The sequence below is a fragment of the Pantherophis guttatus genome, chromosome 2 (genome assembly GCF_059756535.1).
Source record: "Pantherophis guttatus breed Tessera chromosome 2, ASM5975653v1, whole genome shotgun sequence".
NCBI classification, from domain to species: Eukaryota; Metazoa; Chordata; class Lepidosauria; order Squamata; family Colubridae; genus Pantherophis; species Pantherophis guttatus.
The window spans coordinates 279,789,701-279,808,201 of record NC_142064.1 but is presented as its reverse complement, the minus strand read 5'-3'; the positions used below and the strand labels follow the sequence as shown (position 1 = coordinate 279,808,201).

At 45.5% G+C, this 18,501-nt stretch overlaps 2 protein-coding genes across 9 annotated transcripts in view; both read left to right on the top strand.

Moving 5' to 3' along the window:
• Nucleotides 1–18,501, top strand: part of LOC117668115 (uncharacterized) — a 57,411-nt gene that overhangs the window by 19,786 nt on the left and 19,124 nt on the right. For 2 of the 7 annotated variants that reach the window (XM_087884622.1, XM_087884618.1), the window contains exons 1-2: nt 16,173–16,372; nt 17,420–17,502. In XM_087884622.1, coding sequence (XP_087740748.1) covers nt 17,428–17,502 — 75 coding nt within the window. In that variant the 5' untranslated portion in view covers nt 16,173–16,372; nt 17,420–17,427. Of the gene's footprint in view, nt 1–16,033; nt 16,105–16,166; nt 16,373–16,568; nt 16,744–17,419; nt 17,503–18,501 lie in introns of those variants that run through there. The other 5 variants (XM_087884617.1, XM_087884616.1, XM_087884621.1 and 2 more) reach the window with 5 other exon arrangements.
• Nucleotides 1,657–12,318, top strand: LOC132708948 (uncharacterized). Of its 2 annotated transcripts, XM_060693410.2 has the most exons (3): nt 1,705–1,977; nt 3,172–3,299; nt 9,136–12,318. In XM_060693410.2, the coding sequence occupies exon 3, from the start codon at nt 9,153–9,155 to the stop codon at nt 11,466–11,468; it is 2,316 nt and encodes a 771-aa protein (XP_060549393.2). In that variant the 5' UTR covers nt 1,705–1,977; nt 3,172–3,299; nt 9,136–9,152; the 3' UTR covers nt 11,469–12,318. The 2 variants fall into 2 exon arrangements, with proteins under 2 accessions (XP_060549392.2, XP_060549393.2); XM_060693409.2 differs by lacking the exon at nt 3,172–3,299 and having other exon boundaries at nt 1,657–1,977.

The window sequence follows — 18,501 nt, the reverse complement described above, 5'->3', positions numbered from 1 at the left end:
ACAGGTTGCTGGGAGGTCGTTGGTAGCAGCAGGCTGTCTCGAAGATAGCTAGGCCCTATGCCATGGAGCGCTTTAAAGGTGATAACCAACACCTTGAAGCACACCCGTAAGACCACCGGGAGCCAGTGCAGCTCGCGCAGGAGCGGTGTTACATGGGAGCGCCATGCTGCTCCCATCACTACCTGTGCTGCTGTGTTCTGGACCAGCTGGAGCCTCCGGGTGCCCCTCAAGGGGAGCCCCATGTAGAGAGCATTGCAGTAGTCAAGGCGAGAGGTGACGAGGGCGTGAGTGACTGTGCAATTTTGATCATGTGATCATGGGGATGCTGCAATGGTCGTGTGAAGAGGGGTCGTCAGTTCCTTTTTTCAGTGTCATTGAAAATTTGAAGAGTTATTAAATGAACCGTAGTAAGAGGAAGACTACCTGTACTTTGTATTAGCAGTTTTTCTTGTGAGCTCCATATACTTGTAAACGGAGGGATTATGTCTTTCCGAGCTCAGGCCTTTTAAATAGTTAAATATTTTGTAGCTGAGAGGTTTTCTTCCACTTCAGAATGGAATGGTTAATGGGACTCTCTTATGGAACATTAAGGGGGCCTTTTGATTCTATTTATTGGGATTAAATCAAAAGAAAGTAGTTTCTGTTGTTTTTTCTCCTCTTGTATCTTTATTCTCCTCTTTTAGGGGAAGACATTTTGGACTGAATGGTGGTTGTCTACATCTCAAAATCATATTGCTCTCAAGACACGCCCCATCAACACTTCAAACACAGGTTGTCCTCGACTTACAACCACCGTTCGGGCCAAAATTTCCGTAGCGAAGTAAGAAATTGGATGTCAATTTTGTCCCATTTTACAACATTTCTTGCCGTAGTTGTTACGTGAATCACCACAGTTGTTAACATTAGTAACACGGTTGTTAAACAAATCTGGCTTCCCCGTTGACTTTGCTTGTCCGAAGCTTCACATGACCCTGAGACACAGCAACAGTCAATGCAGGCTGGTGACCCCCAGGGGGAGGGCCTTCTCTGTGGGGGCACCTACCCTCTGGAATCAGTTGCCCCCAGAGATAAGGAGAATCCAAGACCTTAGTGCCTTCTGCCGTGCCCTTAAAACCCACTTTTTCCAGCAAGCCGGGCTGGCTTAAGAAGAAATTTTAACTGTTTTAATTGGTTTGTATTTTTAATTTTGGGCCAAATTTATATATATTTTAATTGTTTTTAATATTTGTATTTCATGTTTTTAATTTTGGCTGTACACCGCCCTGAGTCCTCAGGGAGAAGGGCGGTATATAAATTTAAAAAACAAACAAATAAATATGAGTCAGTGGTCAAGCGGCTGAATTTCACTCATGTCACCATGGGAATTCTGCAATGGTCTTTAGCATAAGTCACTTTTTTCCAGTCCGTTTTAGCTTCGAAGGGCCGCTAAACGTATGGTCCTTAAATTGAGGACTACCTGTAAGGCAGCCATTGATTATTTGTTATTACAGCACAATCATGAATGCTAGTCACTTGAGGAGATATGTTGTTAGTTGAGGACTGCCCTCTTAGAATCAGTGGATAAGACAGCCTCCTTTTCCTGTCTACTCCAGTTTTCTTCCAAAAGGGCGATTCCCTTCCCTCCTCCCATCCTGGGCTTCGTCCCCTCCCTCTCTCCTCTCTTTCTCTGGTTGCCTGGGAAAAAGAAGCAGCGGACTCGCTGCCCAGTTGACCATCCCACCCGCGACCGATTCCCCCGTGGGAGAAGGCAGGGGGACCCCGAGTAATCTGCGTTCTCCGCCCTTTAGAGAATGGGAGGAGCTGGACGGAGAGGGGAGGAGCTAGAAGCGCTTCCTGTTTGGTTCTCTACAAACTCCTGGCTGGGGTCGTTCCAGGGAGGGGGATCCACGTGTGTAGCCGGGAAGGAAGGAAGCGGATCCTTTCCTGCGCGCATCTCTTGGAACTAGGAACAGAGCCGCCTTTCCCTGCGGGCCCAAGGTAAGAAGCTCTTTCCTTCCTTCCTTCCTTCCTTCCTTCCTTCCTTCCTTCCTTCCTTCCTTCCTTCCTTCCTTCTTCACATCTGGGGAATTGCTTGGACAGGAGACCCTTCAATGCAGCTTCTTGGGGGGCTGTTAAGATCCCTCCTGCAGTCCCCACTTTCTCCTTGGGGAGATTATTATCATTTTTTCCCCTGGCCCTTCCTGGTCGTTTCCCGTCCTTTTCCTTTTCTCTGGGGCCGCTTCAGATCCAGGAGGCTTGGAGTTCAGTGGCTGTGAAACCGGCGGGGAGAAAAGGGGGCGATCCCTCCCAGGAGCCCTTGTTTCGGGGAGTTGCTCAAGAGGAGCCGCCTCCGGAGGGAGAATCGGGTAAAAGCGCCTTCTGATGCCCTTTAATCTTTTTGCCCTCGTTGCTTTCATCCCTTCAATTCGTTTCCATTGTTCAATTTAAGTGTTTGTTTTTTTAATTTGATTTATATGCCGCCCTTCTCCGGAGACTCAGGGCTGCTTACAATGTGCTAAGCAATAGCCTTCATACTTTTGTATATTTATACAAAGTCAGCTTATTGCCCCCACAAACTGGGTCCTCAATTTACCTACCTTAGAAAGGATGGAAGGCTGAGTCAACCTTGAGCCTCCGGAGATTCGAACTAGCAGTAATTGCAGGCAGCTGAATGATAATAACAGGCTATTAGTCTGCTGCGCCACCAGGCTCTTTTAAAGTCCTGGGTGCATTTAAAAAGGTATCACCCTTTTCCTCTGGGCCATTGTTTCTCACCCTTGGCAACTTTTAGGATATGTGGATATGAACTGGCAGAATTCCCCATGGGAGTTGAAGCCCACATATCTTCAAGCTGCCAAGGCTGAACAAAGGTTGCTGTAGGCCAGGGCTGGAGAACCAGGGCCCTTTCATGACTGGTGGACTTCAACTCCCAGAATTCCTGAGCCAGCTGTGTCAGGAATTCTGGGAGTTGAAGTCCAGCAGTCCTAAAAGGGGCCATACTTCCCCACTTTTGCCGTAGGCTCATAATGGCTAACCTTTTCAGCACTGACTGCCCAAAGCGTGCGCATTCTCAAAATGAAAGTGTGTGCGTACCTGCCCATGTGTCCCACTCATGCGGTCATCCCCTTACATGTGTTTTTTGTCCTGCCTTCTGGTGCTTTGGAAAATAAGTGGAGCACTTCTTGTTTGCAGCAGCCTCAGAAAGAGCCTTGATGGTACAGTGGTCTAAGCACCCTGTTATTAACACAGCTGCCTGCAATTACTGCTGGTTCGAATCTCGCCAAGGCTCAAGGTTGACTCAGCCTTCCATCCTTTCTAAGGTAGGTGAAATGAGGACCCAGTTTGTGGGGGCAATAAGCTGACTTTGTATAAATATACAAAAGTATGAAGGCTGTTGCTTAACGCATTGTAAGCCGCCCTGAGTCTCCGGAGAAGGGCGGCATATAAATCAAATTAAAAAAAAATAATACTGGAACACGGTTATTGTGTCTCCCCTACTCCTTCTTTTCTCTAGACAAACCATATCCAGTTCCTGCAATCGTTTTTCATATGTTTTAATCTCCAGGTCTTTAATCCTTAGTTGCTCTTTGCACTTTTTCCAAAGTCTCCACATTTTTCTTGTAATTTGGTGACCAGAACTGAACTCAGTATTCCAGGTATGGTCTTTACTAAGAATTTTTTTTAAAAAGTGTGAACATGAAAGCCCAAAGTGAAAAGTAAAGTCCAAGGTTGACTTTTGTAGAGAAATTAAAAGTTGAACCCCACTTTCCTTGATTCGGCATGATTCATCGGCTCTTCGCATTGGGTACAATTAACCCAGTGTTGGATTTGGCCAACAGATCCAAGGTCAAGCCCATCAATGGACAACAAAGGAATATGGGGCTGCTGCTCCCGTAGAATCGGCCAAACCAATAAAATATTATTATTATTATTTTAATTTGATTTATATGCCGCCCTTCTCCAGAGGGCGGCTTACAATGTGCTCAGCAATAGCCTTCATCCTTTTTGTATATTTATACAAAGTCAGCTTATTGCCCCCACAACTGGGTCCTCAATTTACCTACCTTAGAAAGGATGGAAGGCTGAGTCAACCTTAGATATATCTCTAGCCAAAGTCACTTTGTTTTCGGAAACGTTCTCCAGAGAAGATGTTCTGTCAAGGAATTACACATCAGCTTTTCAGATGAAGTTGAAGATACTGATACAGACTTGTAGACTTTTATATACAAATAAATATATTTAACCTACCGATTTACAGCAGTCTTTTGTCATCATCCAGAAAAGGAAGAACATAAGATAGTCAAGAACATCATGAGGTAAATCTAAAACATCATGCAGAACAGAAGGAGAAAAGGAGGGAAAAAAGGGAAACGCCCCATTTATACTTACAGCAACCAATCATAGCATAGATTGCATCATGCATGAGTCAGCACTCTAAATCTCTGGTTCTCAACCTTCCTAATGCCACAACCCTTCATTTTTATTTGTTTTGTTTGTTTTATTTGATTTGTATACCGCCCTACTCCCGAAGGACTCAGAGTGGTGAACAGCCATAAGATAAAAACACATAAGTACAAAATTTAAAAACAGGATAAAACCGAATTAAATAATTTGGCTGAAGACAGATTTAAAACACCCCAATGAATTAAAACCAATTTAAAATTTGTATTTTAAAAGGGAAAAAAGGGAAAAAATTAAGCCAGGCCAGCCTGACAGAATAAAAAGGTTTTAAGAGCGCGGCGGAAGGTGTGTAGATCCGGGATCCTCCGTATCTCCGGGGGGAGCTCATTCCAGATAGTAGGTGCCCCCACAGAGAAGGCTCTCCCCCTGGGGGCCGCCAGTCTACATTGTTTGGCCGATGGCACCCGGAGGAGCCCCTCTCTATGAGAGCGTACTGGCCGGTGGGAGGCTACTGGTGGCAGCAGGCGGTCTCGTAGATAACCAGCTCCTAAGCCATGGAGCGCTCTAAAGGTGGTAACCAAGACCTTGAAGCGCACACGGAAGACCACCGGGAGCCAGTGCAGTTCGCGCAGGAGAGGTGTTACATGGGAACGCCATGTCGCTCCCATAACCACCCGCGCGGCCGCACTCTGCGCCAGTTGGAGCCTCCGGGTGCTCCTCAAGGGGAGCCCCATGTAGAGAGCGTTGCAGTAGTCCAGGTGGGATTTAATACAGTTCATGTTGTGGTGACCCCCGACCATAAAATTATTCCTAAAACCATTGAAAAATATGTGTTTTCCGATTGTCTTAGGCGACCCCTGTGAAAGGTTCATTTGACCCCCAAAGGGGTCGTGACCCACAGGTTGAGAACCACTGCTCTAATTAATCAGTTACAATTGTGTTCTGGCCTGTTGTAGACTTTACTGTTCCAGCTACTAAATTCAATATCCTAACATGCTCGTTTGCCCTACTTGGAAACTCTGCATTTTGTTGATTGAGAAGAAAACCTGCATGTAATCAATTGACGTGTTCATTGTTAGGAATGTTCATGGAATACGTTGTGGTTTTTTCCCCTCCCTGTGTCAGAATTTGGGATCATTTGAGAATGTAGCTGTGTTTTTCTCCATGGAGGAGTGGGCCCTGCTGGATTCTAAGCAAAAAGCCCTGTACCAAGAGGTCATGCTGGAAAAGAAGAGGAACATGACCTCCTTGCTGAGGGATTCTGTTAAGATACTGTACTGCACAATATTTTTTTTAAAAAAGATAATGCAAGTGAAGTCATATTTCATACTTAAGTGGTCAGTGTATAAGTGCACTAACATGCCTATCATCCCTGTCATTGTATTTTTATTCTCTTGTTCTTATTTTTGTTTGACAAGTTCCAATAAATAAAATAAATAAATAATAAAGTCCTCCAGCATTGGTATTTTTTTGGAGGGGGGCTGCTGTATTCTTCTCTAACTGCTGATTTTCAAATTTGCAAGCTATTTATCTGAGGTTTTCATCCTTTTCTATGAAGCCTGGCTTTTCTTCACAAATGGACAGTATGGAGAGTGTGGCCTTCACAATCCACTCTCTCCCGTTTGTTAAGAATCTGATCCAATCTTGCACATGCTGGGCATGAAGGGAAGAAATAACCAAGTGGATCAGGTTAAGAACAAAGATTTATTTATTTATTAGGAAATTTATATTAGGGCTGTTGGAAGAAAAATTCCTTTGGTTCAGTTCCCAGCTGGGAGAAAGGCGCTGGATATAAAATGGAGGCTGATGGGAAAAAAGATTCTGTTTATTGATAGGCAGAACCAGCCTGTGATTCTGGGGCAGTTGACCAAGTGGTCGAATGAGTGGATGGATCTTTATAGATTTCTGTGACTTTGAAGTTTGAATTGACTGTACAATGAAGAGGGGCTTGTGTCTTTTGCTAAATGCTGGTGGGTTAATGCTATTATTGTCAGGGTGGCAATTTAGTCCTAAAATGTCCTATCCTGCTTAATCCCATCACCCGGAAGCTGAAGATGTTTTGTTTATGAATAGATTGGCCTGGATTTCTTAATGGGCCCAAAGTCTCCATCTCTAAAGATTTCTGCTGGAAGTTGTTTTACTATGCAGGAAATTGGGGCTGGAGCATGTTTCTCCTTTGGTGAAATATAATAATCTGCCTCTTTTAATCCCCAAAATATTTCATTCTTCCAGGAGGGGGAGGGATGCCTGATTACTTCCTACAGGGCCCAAGGTCTGTCTGGATCTTGAGCCCATCTTCTGGAGAGTTGGCCATTCCCACCACCTTGGTGCTCTGATATTGTTCTCCCCTGGAAAGTTATAATTTGTACCAGCCCTCTGTCAAACTGCCCTACCTTACAGGGTTGTTTTGTGGGTGAGGAATAAGAATCAGGGACTCATGGGGAGGGTGGGAGGGGAAAGTCGTGGAATTAATGGATCAATCCATCAAAGGATGGGTAGCATGTGGCTGCTGCTGCCTCTCCCTAGTAAATACCCACCAGATTCTGCTGATCCCTTACTGGAAGGACATCTATACCCCACCCCATTGTGGATTTTGCCTGGAGAAGTTTATGCTGATCAGGGCAGTGTTGTTTTTTTAAAGAGGTTTTAAATTTAAATTGCCTCTAAAAGTTGTGTGTGCCCCATCACTGGAAGCTTTTAAGAAGAGACTGGATAGGCATTTATGAGAGATACACTCTTGTGAAAGCAGTGGGTTAGACTAGATCAGGGGTCTGCAACCTTAAACACTCAAAAGAGACATTTGGAGCCGTTTCCCACAGAAAAGAAAACACCAGGAGCCACAAAACCCTTCTGTGCCTGACTATTTCTTGAGCGGCCACAAAACTAGCATATGTAGTTGAATTAAACAAAACTTTTCTTTTCTTGGATTTATTCATGGTTGGCCTACCAGGGGTTGAAAAGCTCAATAAATTGCGTGCCGGCGGGTGTCGCACATTGCCGGTTGTGACACATATTTTGACAAGAATGACAAGAAGCCGCAGCAGAGGAGTGAAAGAGCCACATGCGGCTCCAGAGCCGCAGGTTGCTGACCTCTGGACTAGATGACCTCAAGCTCCCTTTCATCTCTGTTACTGTTGCAAGCCGAGGATTCTGTAAATTGCTCCCCCATCTTCCTCTGCGTGCCTGGCTGGAGACTCTTGAGTTAATTAGTGGCAAGCTTTGTTTTTTTAAAAGCAATTGCAATTGGAGAGCTCTATGAGCCTGTTGGGTGGCAGTTTAGTTCCTGAGCAAAGGCTGCACTGGAAACAGCTGTGGGGTGGTGGGTGGGGGGAAAGCGTCTCAATAATGGCAGTGATCAATTAACGAATGGAGGAAATTAGTCAGATCTTCTTTCATTTAACAACCCATTTGATTCTACAAGTTCATAAAACTAAGTCTGGTTCTGTTGAGGAACTTTTTGACTTTCTACCCTAATGGGCAGGCTCCAGTAGGGTTGTAGCTCCAGGACTGCCTAGCTGGGACAGTGGAATTGTACAATGAGTCAGTTATAACACACAGTTATAGCTGATTGATTGGAGAGAGCTATCTCCTGCATGAGGTAATCTATGCTGTGATTGGTTAATGTGAGTGTAAAGGGGGAGTGTCCTTGTTTCTAGGCTTTTTTCCCTCTGTGGGCTCTAACATTACCTCAGGATGATGCTGTGGTGTTGGTTTACCTCATGTTGCTCCTATTAGCCTGATTTTCTTGTGTACGGTAAAGTTTTCCATCCCAGCCAGTTTCTGATCCTGCCTGTTCCAGTTTGTAGATAATTTTTGAGAAGTGGCTGTCATTTTGTTGATATTTTGGTCTATGATGATGGCACTTACCGTGTTTCCCTGAAAATAAGACATCCCCTGATAAGCAGCCCAATCGGACTTTTGAGGGCATGCGCTAAAATAAGCCCCCCCCTGAAAATAAGCCCTCCTCGAAAATATTTAAATGCATGTGCAGCCAGTCCCCACCATTTCCTCTGGTTGGAGTTAGGGAGACAGAGCTAGAAATTAGGTAAGACAGCAAGAGGAGCCTCGTCTTGCTCCATGCGCCCCAAAATAAGGCCACGGACTTATTTTGGGGTTCAAAAAAATATAAGACAGGGTCTTATTTTCGGGGAAACAAGGTAAGAGCCCCATAGAGTCCAGGGGTTTATCACAAGGATTTATAGTACTTGCGGTCATCTGGTTGGAAAGAGTGCTAACCACTAGATGACTGTAAGGAATATCAATCCATTCATACTCTCATCTACTTCTTGGATGAGAAGTGAAATATCTACAAGAAAAAAGAAAGTCCAGTTGTCTTTAGAAAGAGCACCTTTGGGATAAAGATGAATGAACACACCAGAGTGAGAACAAGTTTTTTTTCCAAGGGAAAACTTCTTCAAGGAGATGAGGCAAGCTGGAAGGCCAATAAATTTAATGAATGAACTGATAAACATAGGCCTCTTTTAAGTGTCCCTTCTGCTTCCTTGGAACTAAATCTGAAGCAGTAGAGCTGATGGTTGCCCTACCCCCACCCCAAAGTTTAACAGATCTTATCCAAAATGTTCAGGTTTTCATTCTGTACTGTTGAGGACAAAAGATGCCCAAGGCCAAATCTTATATCAACTTAATACCAAGCATAGCACAATGTTTTGAATAAATGAGAGTTTGGAGGAAGTTTGATACTGTTTAAATACAGCAATGGTGTTTGTGTTAACTTTTCTTTTTTTCTGTTGCAAGGAGGTGATGGATGGGAGATGGAGGATTCTGGCGAAGAGGCAGCAGCACCTTTGCCAAAAGACAAAAAGGAAGTTTCAGAAAAGATGCATGGAAAGCAAAGTTCTAAGGAAAAGCACTTAATGAGGGAGCTGGAGAATTGCTCTACTTTACATTGTCCAGATGCCAATGTCTTATTGGACAGAGATGATTGCCATGAAAAAGAAGTGTGTTCAAGGTGTGGGAAAACACTCCGACATGAATCTGGATTATGTGACTGTTGCCAAAGCCCTGCTGGAGAGAAACAAGATGAAAGCAGGCAACACTCCAGAGGGACCCTTCCTCCTCCTGAAAGAATACAAGAAGGAGGGAAAATGTACAAATGTACAGAGTGTGCAGAAAGCTTCGGTACAAACCGCTCTCTTGCATTGCATAAAAGGATTCACAAAGCAGAGGATCCACACAAATGTCTGGATTGTGGAAGGACCTTCAGGCAGAAAAGTCATCTTAATTCACATAAGTGGGTCCACGAAGAGAAGAAGAAGCATCAATGCATCACCTGTGGAAAGACCTTCGGAAACAGCACCTCCCTTACTTCACATCAAAACATCCACAGAGAAGAGAAGTTGCATCAATGCAGGGAGGGTAGAACGAGGTTTACTCGGAGCAAGAAACCGAATTCCCCCCAAAAAAGCCCCACTGGAAATAAATCATGTAAATGCCTGGAATGTGGGAAGAGCTTCTGCTATGCAAGTTACCTCACTTACCATAATAGGACCCATACAGGGGAAAAGCCATATCATTGCATGGTGTGTGGAAAGAACTTCAACCAAAAAGGAAATTTCAATTCTCATAAGAGGATCCACACTGGAGAGAAGCCATATAAATGCACAGAGTGTGGAAAACTCTTCAGGACCTCTGATGCCCTTACTTCCCATAAGAGGATTCACACAGGGGAGAAACCCTATGAATGCTTGGAGTGTGGAAAAAGCTTCAGCAGAAGTGGTACTCTAATTTTACATAATAGGATGCATAAAGGGGACAAACCTTATAAATGCCTGCACTGTGGAAAAAACTTCAGTCAAAAATGTAATCTTAAATCACACGAGAGGATCCACACGGGGGAAAAACCATTTCAATGCACGGAGTGTGGAAAGAGCTTCCGTACTTCAACAAGCCTTATAGCCCATCACAGAATCCACACAGGGGAAAAGCCCTTTCAATGCCTGCAGTGTGGAAAGTGCTTTGCCAGTTCTGATGGCTTTCATGCCCACAAACGGACCCACACAGGCGAGAAACCGTACAAATGCCTGGAGTGTGGGAAGAGCTTCCGTAAATCCAGCCACTTGACATTCCATATAAGTATCCATAGTGGACAGAAACCGCATCAGTGCACAGAGTGTGGAAAGCGCTTCAATCAAACAAGTAACCTTAATATCCATAAAAGGACCCACACTGGTGAAAAACCTTATAAGTGCACCGAATGTGACAAACGCTTCACCAGTTCAAGATCCCTCACTTCCCACAAAAGGCTCCACACTGGGGAGAAACCATATGAATGCCGCACGTGTGGAAAGAGCTTCAATACAAAAAATGGCTATGTTGTACATAGCAGGACCCACACGGGAGAGAAACCATGTCAGTGCCAGGAGTGTGGAAAATACTTAAGTGATTCTGGAGAACTGACGATCCATAAAAGGATTCACACAGGGGAGAAACCCTATAAGTGCACGGAGTGTGGCATGAGTTTCAGGAGAAGTAGTTACCTTGGTATCCATAAGAGGACCCACACTGGGGAGAAACCATACACATGTCATGAGTGCGGAAAAAGCTTTAGTCGAAATCATTCACTCAGGAGCCATAGAAGGCTTCACTCAGGAGAGAAACCTTATAAATGCCTGGAGTGTGGAAAATGTTATAATGAGCATGGCAGTCTTACCTCCCACATGAGGATCCACACAGGAGAGAAACCCTTTAAATGCATTGAGTGTGGAAAGAGTTTCAAAGATGGTAGGAATCTTACACTCCATAAGAGAATCCACACAGGGGAAAAACCATTTAAATGCATTGAGTGTGGAAAGGCTTTCAAAGACGGGAGTTATCTTACACTCCATAAGAGAATCCACACAGGGGAAAAGCCGTATGAGTGTGTGGAGTGTGGAAAGAAATTAATAAGCTCTAGTGACTTTAATCGACATAAGAAGATGCACAGCAGACATGAATTGGTTGTTGTTGATTCTCAAAATTTGCTTAATGCCCATAGAAGTGTTCCAGGAAAAATGCTTGAAGTATTGGACGGGCTTCCAAAGCAGCAGAAACTTCTTGATCCATTAAAAAGAGTTGCCTTGTATAACTAGGAATTAACTTTTGGACATCTTTGTGCTAGAGTCGAATAGAATTGAAACAGAATAGAAATAATAATAGGGTATGGTAGTGTAAGGTAGAGTAGAGAGAGTATGGCAGCCCTAGTTAAGCCCCGTCCACCATTGGGTTGTACGAGATGGGGCGAGGCGCAGGCATAAAAATCAAGCTAGGGTGGGGGAGGTGGAGCTGCCGCACGTGCCCTGCACCCGCTTAGTTGAGGACCACCGCAGTCAGGCTTCCAATGCCTCAACACCTGTTGTGCCGCTGCCCAACTACTTCTTCAGCCGCTTGCGGCAGCTCACGGCCAGATGCATAGGTCGTTGTGCTAGTGCCGCTGCTCATAACAGAACACCACGTGACTCATGATGCTGGTGCCGCTGCTTGTGGCCGAATAGCACATGGCTCATCATGCGCATGCCACCACTAGTGGCAGAATGCCACAAGGCTCATTGGGCCAGTACTGCTAGTGGTGGAAGAACGCTACAAGGCACATCACGCTAGTGCTCACGCTCATGTGTGCGATGGCACAATACAACACAGAAGATGAGTAGCGACGCAACAGGTGTCGGGGCATAGGAGATGTGGCTGCAGTAGTCCTAAGGTAAGCAGGAGCCGAAAGAAAATAAGGCCGGGTCTTATTTTCTGGGAAATACTAAAAAGTTTTGCTTTGACGTTATTACTGAACAAAAGGGATTTGGAAATCAATGCCTTTTTCTTTTTTCCCCTTCTTTTCCACATTTTTTCTTTCTCCTTTTCTCTCTGTATTTTCCCTTCTTTTTGCTTTTGTATTTTTTTTTGTATGTTATATAATAAATTAATAAAATTGTTATAAACATTTACAAACATGTTGAGGTTTCCCTGTGTAAATGTTAGGATAGTTTAAAATACCTTGGCTGGCTCTGGATTACATGTATGCAGGAAGGCTAAGATATTAGTGGAAAACAGGCAGGAATTCCTGCAAAGGGAGATGAGAAAATTCCTTCTGACTCGGAGTTGTAAACTGTGTAGCAAATGCTGTGTAAAGCCCTCCAGTGCACGTTGGTTCCCCGTTGTCTGAATTTTGATGACATGACTATGGGAATGCTGCAACTGTCGTAAGTGCAAAAAATGGACATAAATCACTTTTTTCAATGCTGTCGTAACTTCGACCGGTCACTAAATGAATGGCTGTAAGTCGAGGGCTATCTGTACTGTTTAGTAGTTTTTCTTCTGAAATTCATATACTTTTAAACATTTCCTGACTGAGACCTTTTAAATAGTTAAATATTAAACACTTCTTAGCTCAGAGGTTTTCTTCAGCTTCGGAGTGATAAAGTTAATGGGATTCTCTTCTGTATCATCAAGGGGTCCTTTGGCTGGGCATTTATTGGGGATAATATTAGAAAAAAGCAGTTTGTGGGGATTTCCCCCCTTTTCTCTATTCTCTCTTTTGGGGCAAGGGAGCCATCTCTAGGTTGTATTGCTCTCCAACATCAAGAGCCTTGATAGTACAGTGGTTTAGTGCACCCTGTTATTAACACAGCTGCCTGCAATTTCTGCTGGTTTGAATCTCTCCAAGGCTCAAGGTGGACTCAGCCTTCCATCCTTTCTAAGGTAGGTAAATTGAGGACCCAGTTTGTGGGGGCAATAAGCTGACTTTGTATAAAATATACAAAAGAATGAAGGCTATTGCTTAACGCATTGTAAGCCGCCCTGAGTCTCCGGAGAAGGGCGGCATATAAATCAAATTAAAAAAAACAAAACAAAAACATGTCCCATCGACACTTGAAATACAGGTAATCCTCGACTTTTGACCACAATTCATTCCAACATTTCTGTTGCTAAGTGAGACATTTGTGAAGTGAGGTTGGTCCCATTTTACGATATTTCTTGCCATGGTTTCTTAAGCAGTTGTAACACTAGTAACCCAGTTATTAAGCGAATCTTGCTTCCCCATTGACTTTGCTTATCCGAAGGTTCCCATGACCACAGGATATGGCAACCGTCATAAATATGAATCCGTTGTCAAGCAGCTGAATTTTGATCATGTGACCACGGGGATGCTGCACTGGTCTTTAGTGCAAAATACGGACATAAGCCACTTTTTTCAATGTTGTTGTAGCTTTGGCCACTAACGCAGGTGAAGGAGTGTGCAAAAGTTGGCTTGAAACTCAACATTTAGAAAACTAAGATCATGGCATTTGGCCCTCTCAATTCCTGGCAATAGATGGGGAAGAAACGGAGGTAGTGACAGATTTTATTTTCCTGGGCTCTAAAATCACCGCAGACAGGGACTGTAGCCAAGAAATTAAAAGAGAGAGAGGCTTCTCAGGGTGCCGTCAGCCAAACAGTGTCGACTGGTGGCCCCCAGGGGGAGAGCCTTTTCTGTGAGGGCACCCACCATCTGGAACGAGCTCCCCCCAGAGATACAGAAGATTCCGGATCTGCGCACTTTCCGCCGTGCCCTCAAAACATTCCTGTTTCAGCAGGCCGGCCTGTCCTAACTTTCCCTTTATATTGCTTTTTGATTTTATTTTAAACTGGGATGTCTTGAATTATCTAGGACCAGAGTGTTTAGTATATTTTAATTGGTTTTTTATTAACGTTTGTATTACATGTATTTTTATCGTTCACTGTTCACCGCCCTGAGTCCCTTAGGAATAGGGCGGTATATAAATTTAATAAATAAATAAATAATAAATAATAAATAATAAATAATAAATAATAAATAAATAATAAATAAATAAATAAATAAATAATGAATGAATGAATGAATGAATGAATGAATGAATGAATGATGCTTGCTCCTGGGGAGGAAAGCTATGGCAAATCTAGATAACTTACTAAAAAGCAGAGACATCACCCTGGCAACAAAAGTGCGTATAGTCAAGGCTATAGTTTTCCGAGTTGCAATGTATGGCTGTGAAAGGTAGACCATAAGAAAGGCTGAGTGCCAAAGAATTGAGGCGTTTGAACTATGGTGCTGGAGAAGATTCCTACGAGTCCCTTGGATTGCAAGGCGATCAAACCAGGGATGAAATGCTCCCGGTTCAGACTGGATTGCCAGATCCGGTAGCGATGGCGGCAGGTGGTTCGGAGAACCGGTAGCAGAAATCCCTGCCTCTCCCCCATGCCCAGCTGAGCCGTGCGATCATCAGAGGCTTTTTTATTTTTAACTTTTAAAAGCATTTTGCCGAAAAAACGCTTTTAAAAGTAAAAAAAAAAAAGCCTTGAAGATCGTGCGGCTCAGCTGGGATCGTCAGAGCCTTTTAAAAGCATTTTTTTTTACAACCCAGTCACATTATCTCCCACCAAGCCACGCCCACAGAACCGGTAGTAACAAATTTTACATTTCACCACTGGATCAAACCAGTCAGACCTAGAGGAGATCAACCCTGACTGCTCTTTAGAAGGCCAGATCCTGAAGATGAAACTCAAATACTTTGGCCACCTAATGAGAAGGAAGGACTCCCTGGAGAAGAGCCTAATGCTGGGAACGATGGAGGGCAGAAGAAGAAGGGATGGAGTCACTGAAGCAGTAGGAGTGAGTTTAAATGGACTCGGGGATGGTAGAGGACAGGAATTCCTGGAGGAACGTCGTCCATGGGGTTGCGATAGGTCGGACACGACTTTGCAACTAACAACAATAATTCGTAAGGCAGCCACTGATTATTTGTTATTACAGCACAATCATGAAGGGAATAGGTTGTAAGTTGAGGACTATGCTAAGTGGATAAGAGAGGCTCCTTTTCCTGGCAAATCCAGTTTTCTGTGAAAAGGGCGATTCCCTTCTAACTTTGCTGCTCTGCATCCCCTTCCCTTCCCTACATCCGTCCCTGGGCTTCGTCCCCACACCCTCTCTCCAGTTTCTCTCACTCCTTCGGGGTTTGGATAAAAGACCTCCAAGGTCTTTCACACCTGTAGAGCAGTGTTTCCCAAACTTGGCTATTTTAAGATGCATGGACTTCAACTCCCAGAATTCCCCAGCCAGTATGTCTGGTTGAGGAATTCTGGGAGTTGAAGTCCATACATCTTCAAAGGGTCAAGTTTGGGAAACACTGCTCTAGAGCAGTGTTTCCCAAACTTGGTAGCTTGAAGATGCGTGGACTTCAACTCCCAGAATTCCCCAGCCAGTATGTCTGGTTGAGGAATTCTGGGAGTTGAAGTCCATACATCTTCAAAGGGTCAAGTTTGGGAAACACTGCTCTAGAGCAGTGTTTCTCAACCTTGGTAGCTTGAAGATGGGTGGACTTCAACTCCCAGAATTCCCCAGCCAGTATGTCTGGTTGAGGAATTCTGGGAGTTGAAGTCCATACATCTTCAAAGGGTCAAGTTTGGGAAACACTGCTCTAGAGCAGTGTTTCTCAACCTTGGTAGCTTGAAGATGGGTGGACTTCAACTCCCAGAATTCCCCAGCCAGTATGTCTGGTTGAGGAATTCTGGGAGTTGAAGTCCATACATCTTCAAAGGGTCAAGTTTGGGAAACACTGCTGTAGAGATACTCCGCATCCTCTTCCCTTTCCTCCTCCCATCCCTGGGCGTCGTCCCCTCCCTCTCTCCCCTGTTTCTTTGCTGCCAGGGGGTAAAGCAGCTCTGGACTCGCTGCACAGCTGACCATCCCACGCGGGACCGATTCTCCCGTGGAATAAGGTAGTGAGCAGGCAGGGTGACCCCCGAGTGGGCGGCGCTCTCCGCTCTTTACAGAATGGGAGGAGCTGGACGGGGAGGGGAGGAGCTTATAAGAGCTGGCAGCTTGGGATCTGCAAACTCCTGTCTGGGGTCGTTCCGGGGAGTGGGATCCAGGTGCATGACCGGGAAGGAAGGAAAGGTGGCCGGCGGCGATTACGGATCCTTTCCTGCGCGCATCTATTTGGAACCGGGCGAAGAAGGGAGCTGTCCTTTTCCGACTGAGCGCCAGGTAAAAAGCTCCCTCCTTCCCTCCCTTCCTGGGAAATGCTTGAGCAGGAAACCCTCCATGCTTCTTGGGGGGCTGTTATGATCCCTCCTGCAATCTCCATTTTCTCCTTGGGGAGATGATTATTATTATTATTATTATTTTTCCTGGCCCTTCCTGGTCGTTTGCCGTCACTTCCTTTTCTCTGCTGCTGTTTCAGATCCCGGAGGCTGGGAGTTCAATGGCTGCGAGAAAAGGGGGCGATCCCTCCCAGGAGCCCTTGTTTCGGGGAGTTGCTCAAGAGGAGCCGCCTCCGGAGGGAGCATCGGGTAAAGGCTCCTTCTGATGCCCTCGTTGCTTTCATCCCTTCAATTCGTTTCCATTCTCCAATTTAAGTGTGTTTTTAAAGTCTTGGGTGCATTTAAAAAGGTATCGGCCTTTTCCTGTGGGCCACTGTTTCTCAGCCTTGGCAACTTTGTGGCATGTGGATTTCAGCTCCCAGAATGTCTCATGTGTGTTGAAGTCCATATATTTTACAGCTCCCAAGATTGAGAAACGCTGTAAGCCAGGGATGGGGAATTAGGACCCTTTTAGGACTGGTGGACTTCAACTCCCACAATTCCTCAGCCAGCTGTGTCAGGAATTCTGGGAGTTGAAGTCCACCTGTCATAAAAGGATCATGCTTCCTCACTTCTGCCGTAGGCTATTCCAAAAGGCAAGTCCCAGCTGTGAAAAAAAAAAGCTTTTGTAGTCTTCCTCTATCATCTGATAAGGGAAGGTGAACGTTATAGAAAGATAGAATAAGAATTGGTCCTTTAATGCATACATCCAGGGCTGAGAGAGCTTCCTCTGAATCCAATTCCCTGGTCCTTCCACACCTTTCAGTTTTCCTCTCACCCAGGCTGAGCTTCTATGTATTGTTCTTGTGGCTGCCAGGCACTCACATTAAGTGCTTCCCAAGTTAGCCTAGAAATAGGCTAAAATCAGCCTTTTGCATTGTATGCTCAAGAATATCATTAGGATGTTTGATAGCAAATTATTCCTTTGCTGTTTTGCTTTTTTCACTCCTAGACACTCTCATGGCCTCGTCTTCATCTCCTGGAACCTCAGTTCTTTGTAGCGGAGGATTAGCAGCGGTTGAGCTTCCAATGCAGGTAGGAGGATTCTCCCCTTCCTTCCCCAGATGTGCCAATCTCCCAATAACAGAACAACACAATTGGAAGGGATCTTGGACATAGAATAGAATAACAGAGTTGGATGGGATCTTGGAGATCTTCTAGTAAAACCCACTGTTTCAAGCAGGAGACTCTATACCAGTGCACCAAGTGCCCAAATTGCGTGTGCATCCCCCGCGCATCCATCCTGTCGTTCCCCCATGCATGCGCCCTGTCCACTGTATGCGTGTCCCCCGTGCATGCAGAGCAGAGACCCAAAGACAAGCTGGCCAGCAGGAGGTGCGTGCGCATGCACGGTGGAGCTGGGGTGGGGTTGACGGCTGGAGTACCTGCAGAGAGGGCTCCCTGTGCCACCTGGGGGCACATGTGCCATAGGTTTGCCACCATGGCCTATACCAGTGACGGGCAAATCTTTTTGGCATTGTGTGCCAAAAGTCAGAGCGTGCTTGCGCTATCACGCTCACGCGTGCCAGCACCCATAATGCAATACGCACCCCATTTGCGCATGTGCACATGACCCTCCCACGCATGCACCCCGCACTGCGCATGCCGCCTCCTGCACATGTGTCCCCACTTTTTCCAAGGGGGCCGGTGAGCCTCTTACCAGAGGACAATCAGCTACCGAACTGTTCCCTGGCGAGACAGATGTTCCCTGGCTGGTGGCAGCGCTCTTGGCCCTGCAATGTGCCAGCTGGGGAAGCTCCGAACACACAGCCTTGCCTGGGCTCCTCCCCACTGGGTGCTGGGCTTCCCAGGAAGCTCCCTGCAGCAACGCGAGAACCGCCGCCCACAGGGGCAATGGGGTGGTGGCTGCAAGGATGGACGAGCCGGAGCTTCCCTGTCTCCCCGCATGAGCAGGCTTCCGGCGGTTCTCCGGTGCACATTGCAGAACTGCGCGCCTTCTTCCTCCTTCTCCACAGAAGGCCAGATCCGCCGCCTGAAACGCAGTGCACTTTTTTGATTCGGGGAAGGGAATCT

Bases quoted from the DNA above. Each gene is read 5' to 3' on its own strand.
- LOC132708948 (XM_060693409.2), top strand. From the start codon at position 9,153: ATGGAGGATTCTGGCGAAGAGGCAGCAGCACCTTTGCCAAAAGACAAA.